The sequence below is a fragment of the Macrotis lagotis genome, chromosome 4 (genome assembly GCF_037893015.1).
Source record: "Macrotis lagotis isolate mMagLag1 chromosome 4, bilby.v1.9.chrom.fasta, whole genome shotgun sequence".
Lineage (NCBI taxonomy): Eukaryota > Metazoa > Chordata > Mammalia > Peramelemorphia > Peramelidae > Macrotis > Macrotis lagotis.
In genome coordinates this window covers 74,537,305-74,553,780 of record NC_133661.1, presented here as the reverse complement: position 1 = coordinate 74,553,780, position 16,476 = coordinate 74,537,305, and the positions used below count along the sequence as shown (strand labels likewise).

Here is a 16,476-nt window from a genome sequence, read left to right as displayed (position 1 = left end):
TAAAAACCAGCTTAGGTCAAATGGATAAAACAGTTCAAAAAGTTATTGAGGAGAAGAATGCTTTAAAAAGCAGAATTGGCAAGATGGAAAAGGAGATAAGAAAGCTTTCTGAGGAAAACAAATCCTTCAGACAAAGAATAGATCTCAGGGAGATTGATGAATTTACGAGAAATCAGGACTCAATACTTCAAAACCAAAAGAATGAAAAATTAGAAGAAAATGTGAAACATCTTATTGAAAAAACAACTGATATGGAAAACAGATTTAGGAAAGATAATTTAAAAATTATTGGAATACCTGAAAGTCATGACCAGGAAAAGAGCCTTGACATCATTTTCAAAGAATTATTACAGGAAAATTGTCCTGATATCCTAGAAGCAGAGGGCAAAAATAGAAATGGAGAGAATCCACTGATCTGCCCAAGAAAGAGATTAAAAAAAACCAACCCCCAGGAATATTATAGCCAAGTTCCAGAACTCCCAAGTCAAAGTGAAAATATTATAAGTAGCCAGAAGGACACAATTCAAATATGGAGCTGCAGTCAGGATCACACAGGACTTAGCAGCAACTACATTAAAAGCTCATAGGGCTTGGAATATAATATTCCAGAAGGCAAAAGAGCTTAGAATGCAACTGAGAATTAACTACCCAGCAAAACTGAAGTCCTCTTCCAGGGAAAAAGATGGACTTTCAGTGAACCAGGGGAATTTCAAATGTTCCTGTTGGAATGGCCAGAGCTGAACAGGTTTGATCTTCAAATACAGGACTCAGGTGAAGCATAGAGAGTGGAGGAGAAGAGGAAAGTATAATAATAGAAAAATGATACTGATGATACTCATATGAACCTTCTCATTTAATAGAGCAGGTAGAAGGAGCTTTTATAGATGCAGCACAGGAGAAAACTGAATCTGAAGATATATTGTGGTGTAAAAATGGAGTCAATAGATAAAAGGGAAATGTAATGGGAGAAGGAAAAAGGAAAGGAGGAATAGGCTAAGATATTTCATATAATAAGATTTTTCTTTATTACAATGAGCTATTGCAATGATATGGAAGGGGAGAAGGCAAGGGGGAATGAAGGAATTTTTGCTCTCATCAGAGATGGCTAGGAGAGGAAGCAGCATATATACTCAATAGGGTGTAGCCATCTGTAGTAAGAAGGAGAGAAGGGGGATGGAGCAAGGGGTGGGGGAATGTGAGTGATGGAGGAGAGGATGGACCATGGGGGGAGAGTGGTCAGATATAATACATTTTCTTTTTTACTTGTTGCAAGGGGCTGGGATTGGATGGCCTGTCCAGGACCATAGGGCTGGGTGGATGCTAGGTAAGGGGTGGTATGTGGGCTTGGGGCCTCTTGGCCCCAGGACCAGGGATCTGTCTGCTGTGCCACTCAACTACCCTACAGCAGAGACAGAGTAAAAGGAGAGAGCAAATATAGTTCATGGTAGTAGAGAAGTATGAATGGAGGGAGTTGTGATCAGCAATGGCAACAGTGGAAAAATATGGAAATAACTTTTGTGATGGACTTATCATAAAGAATGTGATCCACCCGTGACAGAGCTGGTGGTATTGGAACACAGACTGAAGCACATTATTTTATTATTATTATTTTCTGGGGATTGTTGCAGGGCAAATGGGACTGAGTAGCCTGCTTGGGGCTGCACAGCTGGGTGATTGTTGGGTGTCTGAGGCCAGATTTGGGCCTGAGTGCTCCTGCTTCAAGGGCCAGTGATCTGTCTGCCACCCAGCCACCCCACTATTATTATTATTATTATTTTATTTTATTTTATTTTGGGTCTTTTTTTTTTTGGTTTTTGTAGGACAATGGGGTTGGGGTGGCTTGCATGGGATCACACAGCTGGGTGATTGTTGGATGTCTGGGGCAGTATTTGGGCTTGGGTGCTCCTGGCTCCAGGGCCAGTGCTCCATCCACTACGCCTCCTGGCCATACCTATTATTATTATTATTATTATTATTATTATTATTATTATTTTATTATTTTTAATTTCAATTTTTTTCTCTCCCCTTTACTTTATCGCTTATGCAGGTCTACATTGTCTTGGGGGAGGGGGTATTATGTTTACTCTTAAACAAGAATATTTTAGTAATGTATAAAAAACATTATTTGTACAAAATAAGAATAAATAAATAAATAGAAATAAATATATAACAATAAAAAAAGAAATTGAAATGGCAAGATTTGGCAACTCATTGGGTATATGGATTAAGGAGGATGAAGAGTAGAGGTTAATGCTGAGGTTATAAACAAAGGGACTGAAAGAATGGTGTTGTCCCTATTAGAAAGAGGGAAGTCTGGGAAAGGGTGATCTAAAAGTAATGATTTTTGTTTTAGATACATTAAGTTTGAGACACCCAATTGGGAGTTATTGATGTTAGACTAGATTCAAGTGGTACAGTGGATAGAGCACCAGCCCTGGAGTCAGGAGGACTTGAGTTCAACTCTGATCTCATGAACTTGATACTTATTAGCTGTGTGACCTTGGGCAAGTCACTTAACCCTGATTGCCTCATATCCAGGGTCATCTCCAGTTGTCCTGATTCCCATCTGACTCCTGAACCCAGATGGTTCCTGAGGAGGAAGTGAGGCTGGTGACTTGACACAGCATCCCCTAATTCAAATTCGATTCAGTTCCTTTTCATGCTATCATTTTCCTGATAACAATGGTCTTCTTGGAGAATGAAGGACAAATATCATCACCAGGACTCAAGAGAAAGACTGGAGCTAGACATAGATCTGTGATCCATTTGCACAGAGATGATAATTTAACTGGGGAGATCACCAAATTCTAGAGTTTAGAAGGAGAAGTGAAGATGATCCAAGACAGAGTCTTGGAAAGTATACTCATACTTGGGGGTCATATAATATGGATGATGAACTAGTGAGAGAAACTGAGAAGAAATGGTTATGGGAGCATCACAGTGGGATACAGTAGCAAGGTCAGCTACCACACTTCTTTATCTTGAAAAGATTACAAGCCAAGACCAAAGTGGAGTGAGTATTGGTACAGTATCTTCTGTTTGCAGATGATTGCGTGCTCAGTGTGGCCTCTAAAGCTGAGATGCAACAAAGTATTGATAGATTTACTGTTTCTTGTGCTCATTTTGGCCTAATAATTAACACCAAGAAAATACAGATTCTCCATCAGCTAGCACCACAGCATCCATATGTAGAACTATTGATTACAACAAATGGAGAAGATTTGAGTACTGTGGACAAATTCACTTACCTTGGCTGTGTCCTTTCCAGGGAGGCACACATTGACAACGAGGCTGACACACTCATTGCCAGAGATAACTCAGTATTTGGGAGGCTCCAAAAGAAAGTGTGGGAGAGAAGAGGTTTAGACTGACTACCAAACTGAAGATTTACAGTCATTATACAGCCTCTTGCTGTACACCTGTGAAACCTGGACAGTCTACCAGCACCATGTAAGGAAACTGAATCGCTTCCATTTAATTTGTCTTAGAAAGATTCTGAAGATCACCTGCAAGAGAAGTTACCAGACACTGAGGTCCTTTCTCAATATAAACTGCCTAGCATTCCAACATCACTACAGAGAGTGCAACTACTATGTGTTGGACACATGGTTAGAATGCCAGACATATGATTACTGAAAAACCTATTTTATGGAGAACTCACCCAGGGCAAGTCCTCACAAGGAGTCAGAAGAAGCAATACTGAGACACCCTGAAGGTCTCATTGAAGAACTTTAGTATTGATTATGCAGCATGGGAGACATTGGCACAGGACCTCCCAGCATGGCGTGCCCTCATCAGAGAGGGTGCTGTGTATTATGGGGAAGGCAAAATTGAAGCAGCTCAAAGGAAATGTGACATACGTTTAGAGTTCCCAGCCCAGGTGTTCACATGGACTATTTGTCCCTGACCTGTGGTAGAGCATTCCAAGCTCATATTGGTCTGATCAGCCACAGTCAGATACACTGTAATTTGTCTCCAATATAGTGACAACATTTTGTTCTTCAATAACAAAGGACAAGAACCAACTAGCTATGTGATCCTGAGCAAGTCACTTAGACTGTTTGCCTCAGTTTCCTCACCAGTAAAATGAGCTGAAATAATTCCAGTATCTTTGCCAAGAAAACCCTAAATAGGGTAACAGAGTCAGACATCACAAAAATAACTAAATTACAATAACTTTGCTTTGTTGCAGGGAGGGTTCCCTGAAAGTGGTAGGGAGAAATAAGGAGAAATAACAGTGGTATCAAAACAAAAGGCAAGAACAAAACTAAAAATGAAAAAAGAAATTATGTGTCCAAAAAAACAGATGGACTCCTTGGGAAACTAAGTGGCACAATGGATAGAAAAATGGGACTAGAATCAGGAAGAGACAAATTAAAATCTGGTCTCAGTCATTTATTATGTGACTTCTCTGTAAAATGGAGGTAACTAGCACCCAGGATTGTTATGAGAATCAAATGAGATTCTATTTGTCAAAGCACTTTGCAAACTTTAGAGTGCTATGGAAATGCTGACTATTCAGTTATCCTTTCCACATCACAGGGGAGATTGGGGGATTAGTGGAGTGGAGTCTGCTATCTGGAAAATCTGCATAAAATTTTTTGACCTTCCCTTTGTACCAGAGAAGAAGTCTGAAATTTTTCTTTTTCTTTTATGGGGTTTTATAGTACCTCATTGTAAAATTTGGGTCAGTGTATACAATACTATATATTGGTACATATAATATTATTCATCTATTTTATGCATTCCTGAGTTTCTATACTTTTCTGTGTTGTTTTCTGGTTTTGACAGCTTCTGGAAAACTCCCCCAAATTTCTCATTTCATTTCTTATGGTGATGCGTGATATATTGAAACTGCAATTGGAGAAAGTGGTGATGTGGAAGGGATAACTGTAATAAAATAGAAACAAAAGATGAGCAGTAGGTAGTGTGATCCTTGGGGATCAGTATGAATTCAAGAGAATCTAAGGATCCCCACAATGTATACTTACACATAAAGGGACACAAAGTATGTGAGTAGACCCTACATGATGTGTAGAAAGACATTCCAGGTTTGGATGAGTGTATCTTTGAAGTCAATGCTTCCATCAGTAAGATCATAGCCCCATTGACAAACTAGAGCACATTTCAGATAAAAATATTTTACTCTCTACAAGACTGGGTAGTTATGAAGAGAAGACTTTGGAAACTGTGAAGTGAGCTAGCACAGTCTGCAAAGAATTTTGTATCCATTATTTCAATTGATCTTTAGGACAACCTTGGGAGATAAGTGCTATTTACAGAAGAGGAACCTGAGATTTGGAGAAAATAAATGACTTGCCCAAGGTCACATACACACCTGCAAGCATATACAACACCAGAAACCTGTACACACACACACACACACACACACACACACACACACATACCAGCACACAAACACTGATACATGTTCATGGAGTTCTGCAGAACATACCTTCCTTCCTCCCCTCCCTTCATTGCTCTCCCCCCCGCCACCTCCCTCCTACCCATATAGCAACAAACACATGCAATCTAATGTGAATCCCCAGCCTGGGAAACAAGCCTACATCAATATTTTCAGTTGCTATCCTTGGAGCTTTTGTTCTTCCCCCTGTGATTACTCATATGTTTAAAATGCCCCTCTCTCAGACCAAGATGTTTAAAGGTCATCAGTTCCCTGATGCTACTTCCTGCTCTGGCAGGGAAACAGTCACCATTGCCTTTAACCCATTACTGTGGACGTTGCAGATCATGGAGAGTAGAGTTGCCAGGGCTCCTGGCTAATCCGGCTGGCATGAGGGCAGAGTTATGCGGGCTGGTTAAGCAAGTCTCAAAACCAGAGTTAAAACAAAACCTCTCTCCCTCCCTTCTCTCTCCATATTCTCTCCCCCATTAGACTCCTGATTTGTCTATTTTTTTTTTTTTGAGGGCTAAGCATCAGTCAGGTATCCTAAGTACAAAGAGCCGGTTTCTACCCAGCAGGTTCTATTCCTCAGATCTGATGTGGCAACTGAGATATATTCAAGATTCTTTCATGTTATTCTGCTTTTGTTGGTTCTATCTTCCAAATCAGATCACAGGCTCTCCAGAATACAGACTGGCACCTCTTACTTTCCCCTCCCAGTGCTTATTAACTTTAAGTTGTTATATGAGCAAGAGAGAAGTGAATTTGGGGTGAGAGGATCTAGCCACCTCCCAGGTCTGCTATTTAATCCTAGTATGACCTTAATCATGTCCCATAACTTCTCCTCACTTGTAAAATGAGGGACTTTAATTCTTTCAGGTCCCTCCCAGCGCTCAATCACTGTTTTTAGGTGAGTTGCCATTTGTGTGACCCACTCAAATGTTGAGAATAATGTGAGAGATTGGGCTTCAACTTCAGGTTGGAAATCATCCTCTCCATTAACCTTGTGATTAAAATAATTAAGGGGTTGAAATCCCAGACCTGGAACACTCTGTTCAAAGACAGACGGTTGTCAGAACTTTCTCTATGTAAACTCCTCTGCCAAAACATTAGAGATTGATTTTGAATTAGACCTATGCTGGACACAGGACTTGAAGATTTTTATGACTTCATAGGATTGTGGAACTGAAAGTGACCTTAACAATCATCAAGTAAAACATCATCTTTTTATTAAATAGGGGAGGAAATTGAGGATCAGAGAAGTTAAGGATCTTTCATAAAGTTACGCAGCTATTAAGTTAGCAGAACAGACTGCGCCAGATCCCTATACAAACCATTGGTTTCCCAAAACCCCATGTAATTCTCATCCGGTCAGGCACCAGTGTGCTCTAACCTGACCCCAGAAATTCCATTTATCTTTGCTTGCCAACTCTCTCCTTTATTCCTCTCTGGGGAGAACCTCAGGTTTTTACAGTCTTCAGCAGGCTATTATCTAGACAACAGATAAGGAGGTAGAAATTTGGGGTGGATGCTGGGAACAGAGAAAAGCAATGAGATAACAGATTGACTTCAAACTGACTTGGAACAGAAAATCAGACCCAGAAGAACAAGTCAAATTTTTAATTTTATAAATGGTGATATTGAGGTAAATGGGGGGGGGTAGTGACTTATTTAAGGTCATATTACAAGTCAATGGCAGACACAGAACTGCTATGGGCAGAAGTTCTTTGAACTCTGAGAAATAAGGAATTCAACTTCTGATTTTATACTCCTGATCATTTGAACAATCAGAACTTTTTTTCTATATATTTGATTTCTTCTAGTTTGTCCTCAGAATTTTGTCCCTAATTTTATTTTGACTTGCCATCAATAGTGTAAAACCTTTCAATCATGATTGCCACATTTGAAATGGAAAAGAATAAAGGGTTTTTTAAAAAAAGTCATGGTTGCAAGATCTAATTCTTTTAAGACCTGGTCAAGTAATCTGATACCATATTATTGTCCCCCTCCTATCTATCCCCAGCACATGGAGAAATGAGCCCTGGATCTGACTTCAGTTTAGCATTAACCTTGACTCCTGATTATATTCCCCCTTACCCAAGCCCAGTTCTTCTCTAACCAGTCCTGGATCATCAGTAGGCACTGGATCAGCAGGGATACCTCCCCCCAACACACACACACACACACACACACACACACACACACACACACACACACACACTTCTTTAGGGCCAGGCCAACACAGATTAACATTGAAAAGAACTGCTAGTCTGGAAAAATACCCATAGATAATCCCTCCCTCCAGGCTGGAGCTGGGAACCTTGGCAAGCTGTGCCACCTGCTCCACCCTTTCCCACTCCCTGTGGGCGTGGGCTGGCCCTTTGGCTGCATAAAGCTTCAACCTCTGCTGTAGCTGTATGGATAAGAAGCTGAGAAGCATCTCAACAGGCACATCCTTCCCAAGGCTCCAGGCTCTGACCCCACCCAGTCTTGCCCACTGCAGCCCAATCAGCTAGCCCCCTTCAAGATGGCCAGCAAGAGCTTTCAGGACCTGAAGAAACAGGCAGAGGAAACTGCCCAGGGTGCAGGTGAGAAATGATGTCCAGGGGGAACACCAGGGAGGGGGAGAGAACACAGTTCCTCTTTTCTACTCAAGGCTAGGTTCAAGGAATCTAAACTCATTGGATATATCCAAATGCTGCTTCCAGGACTAGTGAGGGGCAAAGGCAGCCTGAAAGTTTGGAATCCAAAGTCTGCTTAATTCTTCTCTGCTCGTCCTATATTCTTGGAAGACAGAGAGCTGTTCCTCCTTGTCCCCTCTCCTAAAGAAGCTGCTCTCTTCAAGTGACCATGCCAGAGAGACCAGGTTCCTTGAAATGAGTCAAATAAGACCTGAGACCTTACTTGCCCTCTCCTGAAATCTGAGGGGGGGGGGCACTTGACCATGTCAGGTGATGATTCTAGTTCAATCCCCAGAGATGTCTATGGGTCTGGAAGCTATCACCCCTTGAGATGCTGGGAACATGGAAATCCCTGAGGTTGTCTTACTTAATGTTAGAATTTTCTCCTTAAATGGATATACTTCTGGAAAAAAATCTTGGGAAAGAAGCATCCATAAGATTCTGTGAGCCCTGACATGATTAGGATAAGATGGCAACTTTCTGACCATGCTCTGATGCTAGCAGCAGAGCCAAAAACAGAATAGAAACAAGCACCAAGAAGGGCATGGGGTGAAGCTGGGAGAAGGCAAAGAGCAGAGGTTGTAGAACAATACAAGGGAAAAGACAGAAAGCTTTGTTGTTGTTTAGTCATTTTTTTTTAGTCATGTTGGACATTTCATGAACCTTTTGGGGGTTTTCTTGGCAAGGATACTAGAGTGATTTGCCATTTCCTTTTTCAGTTCATTTTTTACAGATGAATTTTCGGTAGCAAACAGTATTAAGTGACTTGTCCAGGGTCACCAGCTAACAAGTGTCTGAAGTCAAATTTGAATTCTGGTCCTCCTGCCTGTATTCCCTAATTGTCCCCATTAAGGATTCCAGGGAAGTGAGGGGAAGACAAATCAGAAATCAATGATGTATGTATGGTGGGGAAGAGGGAATCACCAGTCATACTGAAATAGAACCTCCCTTTGCAATGATATGGGGTGGGGGGGAGATCCAAAGGCAAAGAAGGAAGGAATCTCCTTACTTTGGCAGCACTTGAATGGTTTCCTCTGAATGATGGCTGCCATTGTGCATACAAGACATGTCTAGATTTGGAGGAGCTTGTTTTTGAGCTTTTTGATTCACTCAGTATCACACAATCACTAAAGTCTCAGTCCCTGTGGATTAATCTAACTAGAGTTTACTTGCCCATCCCCAGCCTTGGTCAGGGGTGACATTCCTCCCCTCCACCAACAAGTAACTGAGATGCTAATGCCTTTGTAATTATAAAATGATATATAGATGCCAGCTCCATCTACCCGTTTGGGTAGAATCTGCCAACCTTGGGAGATTTTTTCAAAGTTAAATTCTTGGTGTTTTGTTTCTAATTGGTTCCTTTCCAGAAACTCCCCAGGACTTTCCAATTCCCAACCCCCCCTCCCCCAAGGAGAATGAGGAAAGTTGCCCTTCCTCCGAAAAGCAGGGTCTCCTGGGGACAGGCTGCCTGCCACTGCTGGCTTGATATCAAGATACCAGTCCTCCTCCCCAAAATGCTGTTTGGCACAGTTTCATCCATTTTTAAAAATGAAGTAAACATTAGTTTCTTGGTAAGAGCTGCCCTCTTGGGATGATTGTAGGCCACCAGGGATAAAGCCATACTGGAATCCCTGAAGATAGAAAAATATTTAGGGAAGGGTCATAATTTAAGTCTTTTAGGAAAGGATGCTTTTATTAAACAACTACTATTTGCCACTATCTGTAATAAGCACTTTTACAAATATTACCTCTTTTGGTAATCATAACAACCCTATAGGGTGGGTGCTATTATCACCTACATTTTATAGTTGAGAAAATTGGGGCAGATAGGAAATTAAGTGACTTGCCCACACAACTAGTGAATGTTTGAGGATGGATTTGAATTTAGGTCTTCCTGACTCTAGGGTCAATTCTCTATCCACTGCTCTTCATGGATTAGTTTCTCCATTGGTAAAATGGGTAGAGTTCTCTAATGCTGCCATCCATCTAGAAAAAGGAAATAGAGTTTGAGCATCCCTTTCAATAAACTGAACTGGTTTTGGTCTCTAGGTCTAGGGATAAAACCAAATGAACACACAGTGATTATACGCCTTTCCCTGTGTGCAGATTTCCTTTATATTGGGCCTACTGCAGAGAATGCCACATCTTCAAAAAGACTTGAGTGATCCCCTTGGCCAACCTTTTCATTTTAGACAAGGAAACAGAGACCCTCAAAAGTAAAGAGAATTCCACTTAATTAATAGAAGAGCTAGACCTAGAAGCTCCATCTTCTAGTTCCCATTTCATTCTTGATTCTTTGTATTATACTAACCGAAAAAGGGAATTTACTGACAGGATAAGGAAGGAGATCCAGGAAGAAAATTAGGAAGGTCCCAACATGGGAGGCATCAGATTCCTCAATTTTCAGTGCAGTCATAGTTTTAATCTTGGTTTAAAGGACAAGATAGTACTTTCTGTTAAAGTACTGTCAGCTCTAAGGCCAATAGAGGACCAGCCATGCCCCCTCAGATGCCCAAGGGTCAGTGTTTGGAGGTTTCCCTTTTGCCCCATCACATCTTCCAACTCCCACCATTTAGGCTGTTTGGATCTTGTATGTATCTTATGTGATGTTTTTGATGGATTTTTTTTTGTCCTTAGTTCTTTTTTTTAGGGTGTTTTTTTTTTACAAGGCAAATAGGGTTAAGTGGCTTGCCTAAGGCCACACAGCTAGGTAATTATTAAGTGTCTGAGGTCATATTTGAACTCAGATCCTCCTGACTCCAAGGTCAGTGCTCTATCTACTGTGCCACCTAGCCTCCCCTTTGTCCTTCATTCTTGAAGAAGACTACAGCTTCAGGGAGGTGATGGTATGGCAAGCATATGAACTGGATTTGAGTGAAGGGGTGCTGTGTTAAGTCACCAGCCTCACTTTTTTTCTCCAGAACCATCTGGTCAAGTGGCCAGGTATGAATCAGAACGATTGGAGATAGCCCTGAATGCTAGGCAATCAAGAATAAGTGACTTGCCCTAGGTCACACAATTAGGAAGAGTCATATGTTTGAGGCTGGATTTGAACTCCTGTCCTAACTCCAAGGTCAGTGCTCTATCCACTTAAAAAAAAAACAACAAAAAACTTTGGTATCTTATATATACTAATCCCCATACACTTTGTCTCACCCATTAGACTTAGAATTAAAAATTCCTTAAGGACTGAAACTATTCTTTTTTTTTTTTTGTATCTTCAGATCTTAGCATACTGCCAGATAAATAGTAAGCTCTTAAGAAATGTTTGTTGATTGATTCTTTTACATTTCAATTCAAGAAACTAAGTGACCTCCACAAAGCCAGGTATTGAGAAGGATCTGATAATATTAAGGCAAGAAAAAAAATCTTGTCTTTAGGAAGTTACATTCTAATTGGGGAGCTAATGCAGGTAAGCAAATCAGTAAATACAAAGAATACACAGTTATATTAGTGATTAGAGAAGATCCTAATGAACTTAAGTCTTCTATAGGAAGGATCTTCCAGATTCCCCAGGCTGATGAAAGCTCAGATTTTCCACTTAAAGATAATATTGTACTTAAGCTTTTCCCCAACACTACAACCTCTGAGTCTCTAAAATGGGTCTACTTTGCCCCTCCTCATCCTCTGCTTTACTAAAGACAAAGGAGCTGGAGAGAAAAATACTTCCTCAGGGATAGGATTTTCTTCTTTGCCAGATCCCTTGGGTGACCATCTAGTCAACTCAGTGTGACACCTTGAGGTCAGTCTGTTTTCTAAGTTGAAAGAGTGTTTGTAGAGGCCATTAGAGCCTCTAATTTAGGGTAGAGATAATGGAATGGAGATACAGGAGTGGCTGGGTCAAACTTGTTTATGTATTGTTCTGAAAGGGATTTGGAGACAAACCTGTTTATTTCTAAAGTGCAGATTCTCTCTGCCTGGCCTAGGCAAGAGACTCAGCCAAATCCTAACATTTCTGGTCATTGGGCCAGAAAACCTGAAATTTTCTCCAACACACCCAATCCTGCCCTCTAGCCTTATCCTTCCTCCCTTCATCTATTACCCAAGCATCTAGGGCGGTCAGGCTACTCCCTTGACTTCTGTCTGGGAAGAAGTGTCTGAAAAACTCATTCCTACAAAGGTGTTGAGAGGCAGCTAGGTGGCTTAGTGGAAAGCTCCAGACCTGGAGCAGTTCTAGCTTTAGCCACTTCCTAGATGTGTGATCCTGACAAAATCACTTAACCTCTGCTTGCTTTAATCTATCAGAGAAGGAAATTATAAATTGCTCTAGAATCTTTTTCAAGAAAACCCCATGAACAGTACTGGCATGCTATGGTCCACTGAGTCACAAAGAGTTGGACATGACTGAACAACAGCAGCTAAGGTGGAAAAAAAAACTGAACCTATGAATTTTACCAGGAGGACACATTTTTAATATGAAGGGATTAAGTACCTATGATGTACCAAACACTTTATAAATAATTATTTCATTTGATCCTCATGATAACCCTAGGAGGTGGGTGCTGTTATAATGCCCATTTTACAGTTGAGGACATTGAGGCAAACTGAGGGAAATTTGCCGAGAGTTCCATAACTAGTAACTATTTGAGGGAGAATTTAGATTCAGGTTCCTGATTCCAGACCCAGAGCTCTCCTCACTGAACCACCTGCCTCAGAGAATGAAGAAGGCAATGCATAACCTAAAGAAATGAATATCTACTGGTAGAATTGCTGTCCTCAGGATGAATTGGTCCAGAAGGGTGGATATCATCAAACTAGGCAGGAAGAAGGGACATTCTTCAAAACAAAGCAAAAACAATTATTAAATATCTCTTATAGGCCATATATATGATAAATGCAGGAAATATAAATAGGAAATAAAAATACAAATAGAAAAATCTGCTCTCAGAGAGCTCATTTTCTTCTTGGGGAGACCATTCATATATAGGAGTGTTCAGCTTCAAGGCAGATGGAAAAGCCCAGTGGACTTGGAGGTACATCAGCCAGGTGTAGGTCAATAACTAAGGAAAAATGAGAGGACTTACTGAGGCAGGAGAAATGGTAAGATCTAATGGGCCTCCATCTTATTGGAAGGATTGTGAGCTGGTGGCTTCCCACTCATGGAGGTGAGAGAGAGGGTGACCATGTCAACCCTGCATCATCTCTTAACTCCTCTGTCTCTACTGACAGTTCTTTTCACATCTGGTCAACAATATTTGTCCCTGAGCCTTTTAGAAAATAGAATGTATAAGCCAAAGAGAAGAAATTTAAATTAATCATTATCTGCCTCTCTCCCCTTTCCCCCTCCTTTCTTTCCTCCCTATTTTTTTCAACTCTCTCTCTCTCTCTCTCTCTCTCTCTGTTTTTCTCTTTCTTCCTTTCTCTCTTTCGCTCCCTCCTCCCCCCACCTCTTTTTTTTTTCCTTTCTCCTCACTTACCTATTTCAGCAAATGCAGCAACAGGAGCTGCTCAGCAGGCTGTGGACCAGGCCGCAGAGGCGGGCCAGAAAGGTCAGACAACAGGAGGGGGTCAAATCGTTGATGAGAAGTAATAACAGGGGTGGGGACATGATAATAGGCCAGGGGGGGAAAGACAGAAGAGTGGGTCAGATAGGAAACTGGTTGCAATTAGCAGGATCCTTTTCTCTTTAGCTAAATGGGAACTTATGGGAACTGGGCCTCAACTTTCCTGGAATTTTCCTGGCCAGTTGGATTTGATTAAGAACATTTGGTTGGTATTTTATGGATTCGGCTACCCTATACAGTCATTTGGTCTATTACCAAGCCATAAATGTTCCTAAAAAATCATCATTATGCAAGATCAGCTAATAAAAACCAGAAAGCTTTTGAGGAAAAAATGGGATTAGGAGTATAACTCTCAAAAATTGTTATCAGTGACATATTTTTTGAAAAGGAACTTTATGAAAAAGGTAGCAATGCATCTATATTAAAATGAGTAGTGGCTGTTCCTCAGCCTGTGTCCTCAGTCCCTATTGGGATGTGGGATGTATTGGGGCTGAGTTGACAGAGTTGATGACTACAGGGTGGGACATAACTAGGGAGGGGTGGGAGCAAAACCATTGCTAAAGGTGAAGGGAAAAATGTGTGTGGGTACAAACCATCCCAACTTCATCGGAAGATATATGACAAACATGACACTTAAAGACCAGAAGTTAGTTTTTTAAAGTGGGTATGAATTATTAAGTGGAGCAGTCATAGATATGAATGTTCATAAACCCCCAAATCACATTATTTTCTAATTATTCTCAATAACTTAATCATGTTATAACAAATTTGAGTTTTCAAGACATGTACTATAGAAGAACTAAATGTACCATCACAGAACCTTTAAACCCATTAGGGATCTACACCCCCTAGGCTGCTACATCCCTGTCTTTATCCTAGCCCCTTATTCTTAGAGCAAGAGACTAAGCATCAATGGCAAGTGATGAACTTGTTCATTTTTGTGCTTTGGTCATCTTCATCCATAGGGAAGGGTCATCTTCATCCACCCTTCTGGGGTGGAGGTAGGGGTGATGGTTGATTGGAGCAGAGAGGGCAAGTATTCATCTGTGACATCTCCCTCATCCTCAGCTGTGGAGCACTTGGTCAAGTCAACCCAGGAGGGCATCGATAAGTCAACAGGTCAAGCTGCAGAAGCCATTTCAAGTTTTGGGAAGAAATATGGATTCCAAAAGTGATTGTCTATGGAAGGAAGAAAAGGAGCAACCTCTCCCTCTCTCTTCCATTCCCAATAGACATCTCTTTACCATGACCTCTTATTAAAATGAATTCCTCTCATATGGAGGAAGAGAAAACCCAATTGTTCTGTCTCTTCTTTGGACTCTTGTCTGATTATTTCTGACCTTGGAAGTTGTGAACAGAAGGTGGTGACCCTTTGGGATGAGTGTAGGTGCCGCAGAGTCTGTTATTGATTGGAGAAAACAATAGAAGCAGAATATATTCTGTGTGTGCTTGTGTGTGTGTGTGTGTGTGTGTGTGTGTGTGTGTGTGTGTTCTCTCCATCTAGTATTTGTGTTCTCTGCATGGTCAGGACTGATTGCTTTCTTTCTTTGCAGGTCAGTCTAGAGGTAGAAAGGGGCAGATAACCCTTCGGAGGAATGGGGTGGGAAGTGGGTTATAAGATAGACAGGGTTTGTCACTGTGTGGTGGGGGCAAAGAGGGGATCCTAGTGGAAAGAGCATGAAGCTTGGGTTAACAGAGTTGGGTAGGAGTCCTGGCTGTGCTACTTATTCACTGTGACCTGGGGTAGATGACCTTCACCTTTCTGTAAAATGTTGGGTGGATGCCTCCCAGCTCTGCCATGCTGTGATGCTATAAACAGAGTTTCTCAGACTTCTTTGAGGTCAAAGGGACTTAGGCAGGCTCAGATGCTCCTGCAACCCCACCCCATCTCCTCTACGCTTCTCTATTTTTAAGTGGATAATAAGTTCAGGCTTTTGAGACTAGGGCTATTGGAGAGAGTCTCTTGCCTCTTGTGGAAGGTTTTGATAATACACTTAGTTATGTAACCAAGGCATGAGTCACCATTTCCCCTCCCCCCTCCTTCCTTCCTTCCCTCCCTTTCTTTCTCTCTCTCTCTCCCCTTTTCCCCCCTCTTCCCCCTTTTTTCTCTCTCCTCCTTACTGTCCCCTCAACTCTATCACTTATAACAAAGAATAAAAAAGAAAAGAAAAAAGCAGTTTGATGAAACTAACCGAAATGACAGAATAAGTGATTATTTTCTGGAATCAACCCCTGTTCCCCCCCACCACCAGTTACACCAGACTTGGGGCTGTTGATGTGGACACAGAGCACCAAATTAGGTTGGTAGAAAAATTGTTCAAGCCAAGTTAATCCTTTCCCTCCTTTTCATTCCATCAGTAGCCATTACCACTGAGGTCTTGACATTCAAACCCATTGGAAAGAAGGAATTTAAATCAAATCTGTGGCTGGGGGGGAGAGGATAGAATAAGGTCAGAAGGGGCTTAGAAGTATAGAGGATTCAGATGCAAAGGTGGGACTTTGAGGTGGGATGGGGAGGGAGACTTGGGAATGCAAGGGGTCAGGGAGGGCAGACCTTTAAGGTACAAGTTAATGTTTTCTGATCCCTCCAACTGTGGTCAAGGGCTTCCCCTGTATTTCCCTTTCCTCGACACCCTCCTCCAGCAAACATGGATAGAATTGTCTCTTTTCTTTGTCTCCATTCTGGGCCAACACATCTGACTTCTTTGTAGGCTGATTGCCATGGGAACCCGGGGTGGGGCAGTGGCAGGGATGACTCACTAGACTGGCACGGAAGGGTGAGGCAGGACACGGACAAGCCCCTAGAAGACCAGATGAAAGTAGAAACTAGAACCAGGTTTAGGATATTAGACAGTCCTCTAGGTCCTAGTAAACTCTAGCTGGAGAA

General features: G+C 41.5%; 1 protein-coding gene across 1 annotated transcript; it reads left to right on the top strand.

Moving 5' to 3' along the window:
- The first annotated feature begins 7,793 nt into the window (after window positions 1–7,793).
- Window positions 7,794–14,896, top strand: ADIRF (adipogenesis regulatory factor). Its single transcript, XM_074233161.1, has 3 exons — window positions 7,794–7,992; window positions 13,512–13,574; window positions 14,658–14,896. The coding sequence occupies exons 1-3, from the start codon at window positions 7,932–7,934 to the stop codon at window positions 14,762–14,764; spliced, it is 231 nt and encodes a 76-aa protein (XP_074089262.1). The 5' UTR covers window positions 7,794–7,931; the 3' UTR covers window positions 14,765–14,896.
- Window positions 14,897–16,476: the final 1,580 nt, after the last annotated feature.

Excerpts from the sequence above, each read along its gene's own strand:
- ADIRF (XM_074233161.1), top strand. The coding sequence starts at position 7,932 with ATGGCCAGCAAGAGCTTTCAGGACCTGAAGAAACAGGCAGAGGAAACT. Across the intron at positions 7,993-13,511 it reads GGAAACTGCCCAGGGTGCAG|CAAATGCAGCAACAGGAGCT; the intron begins GTGAGAAATGAT and ends TACCTATTTCAG. Across the intron at positions 13,575-14,657 it reads CGCAGAGGCGGGCCAGAAAG|CTGTGGAGCACTTGGTCAAG; the intron begins GTCAGACAACAG and ends CCTCATCCTCAG.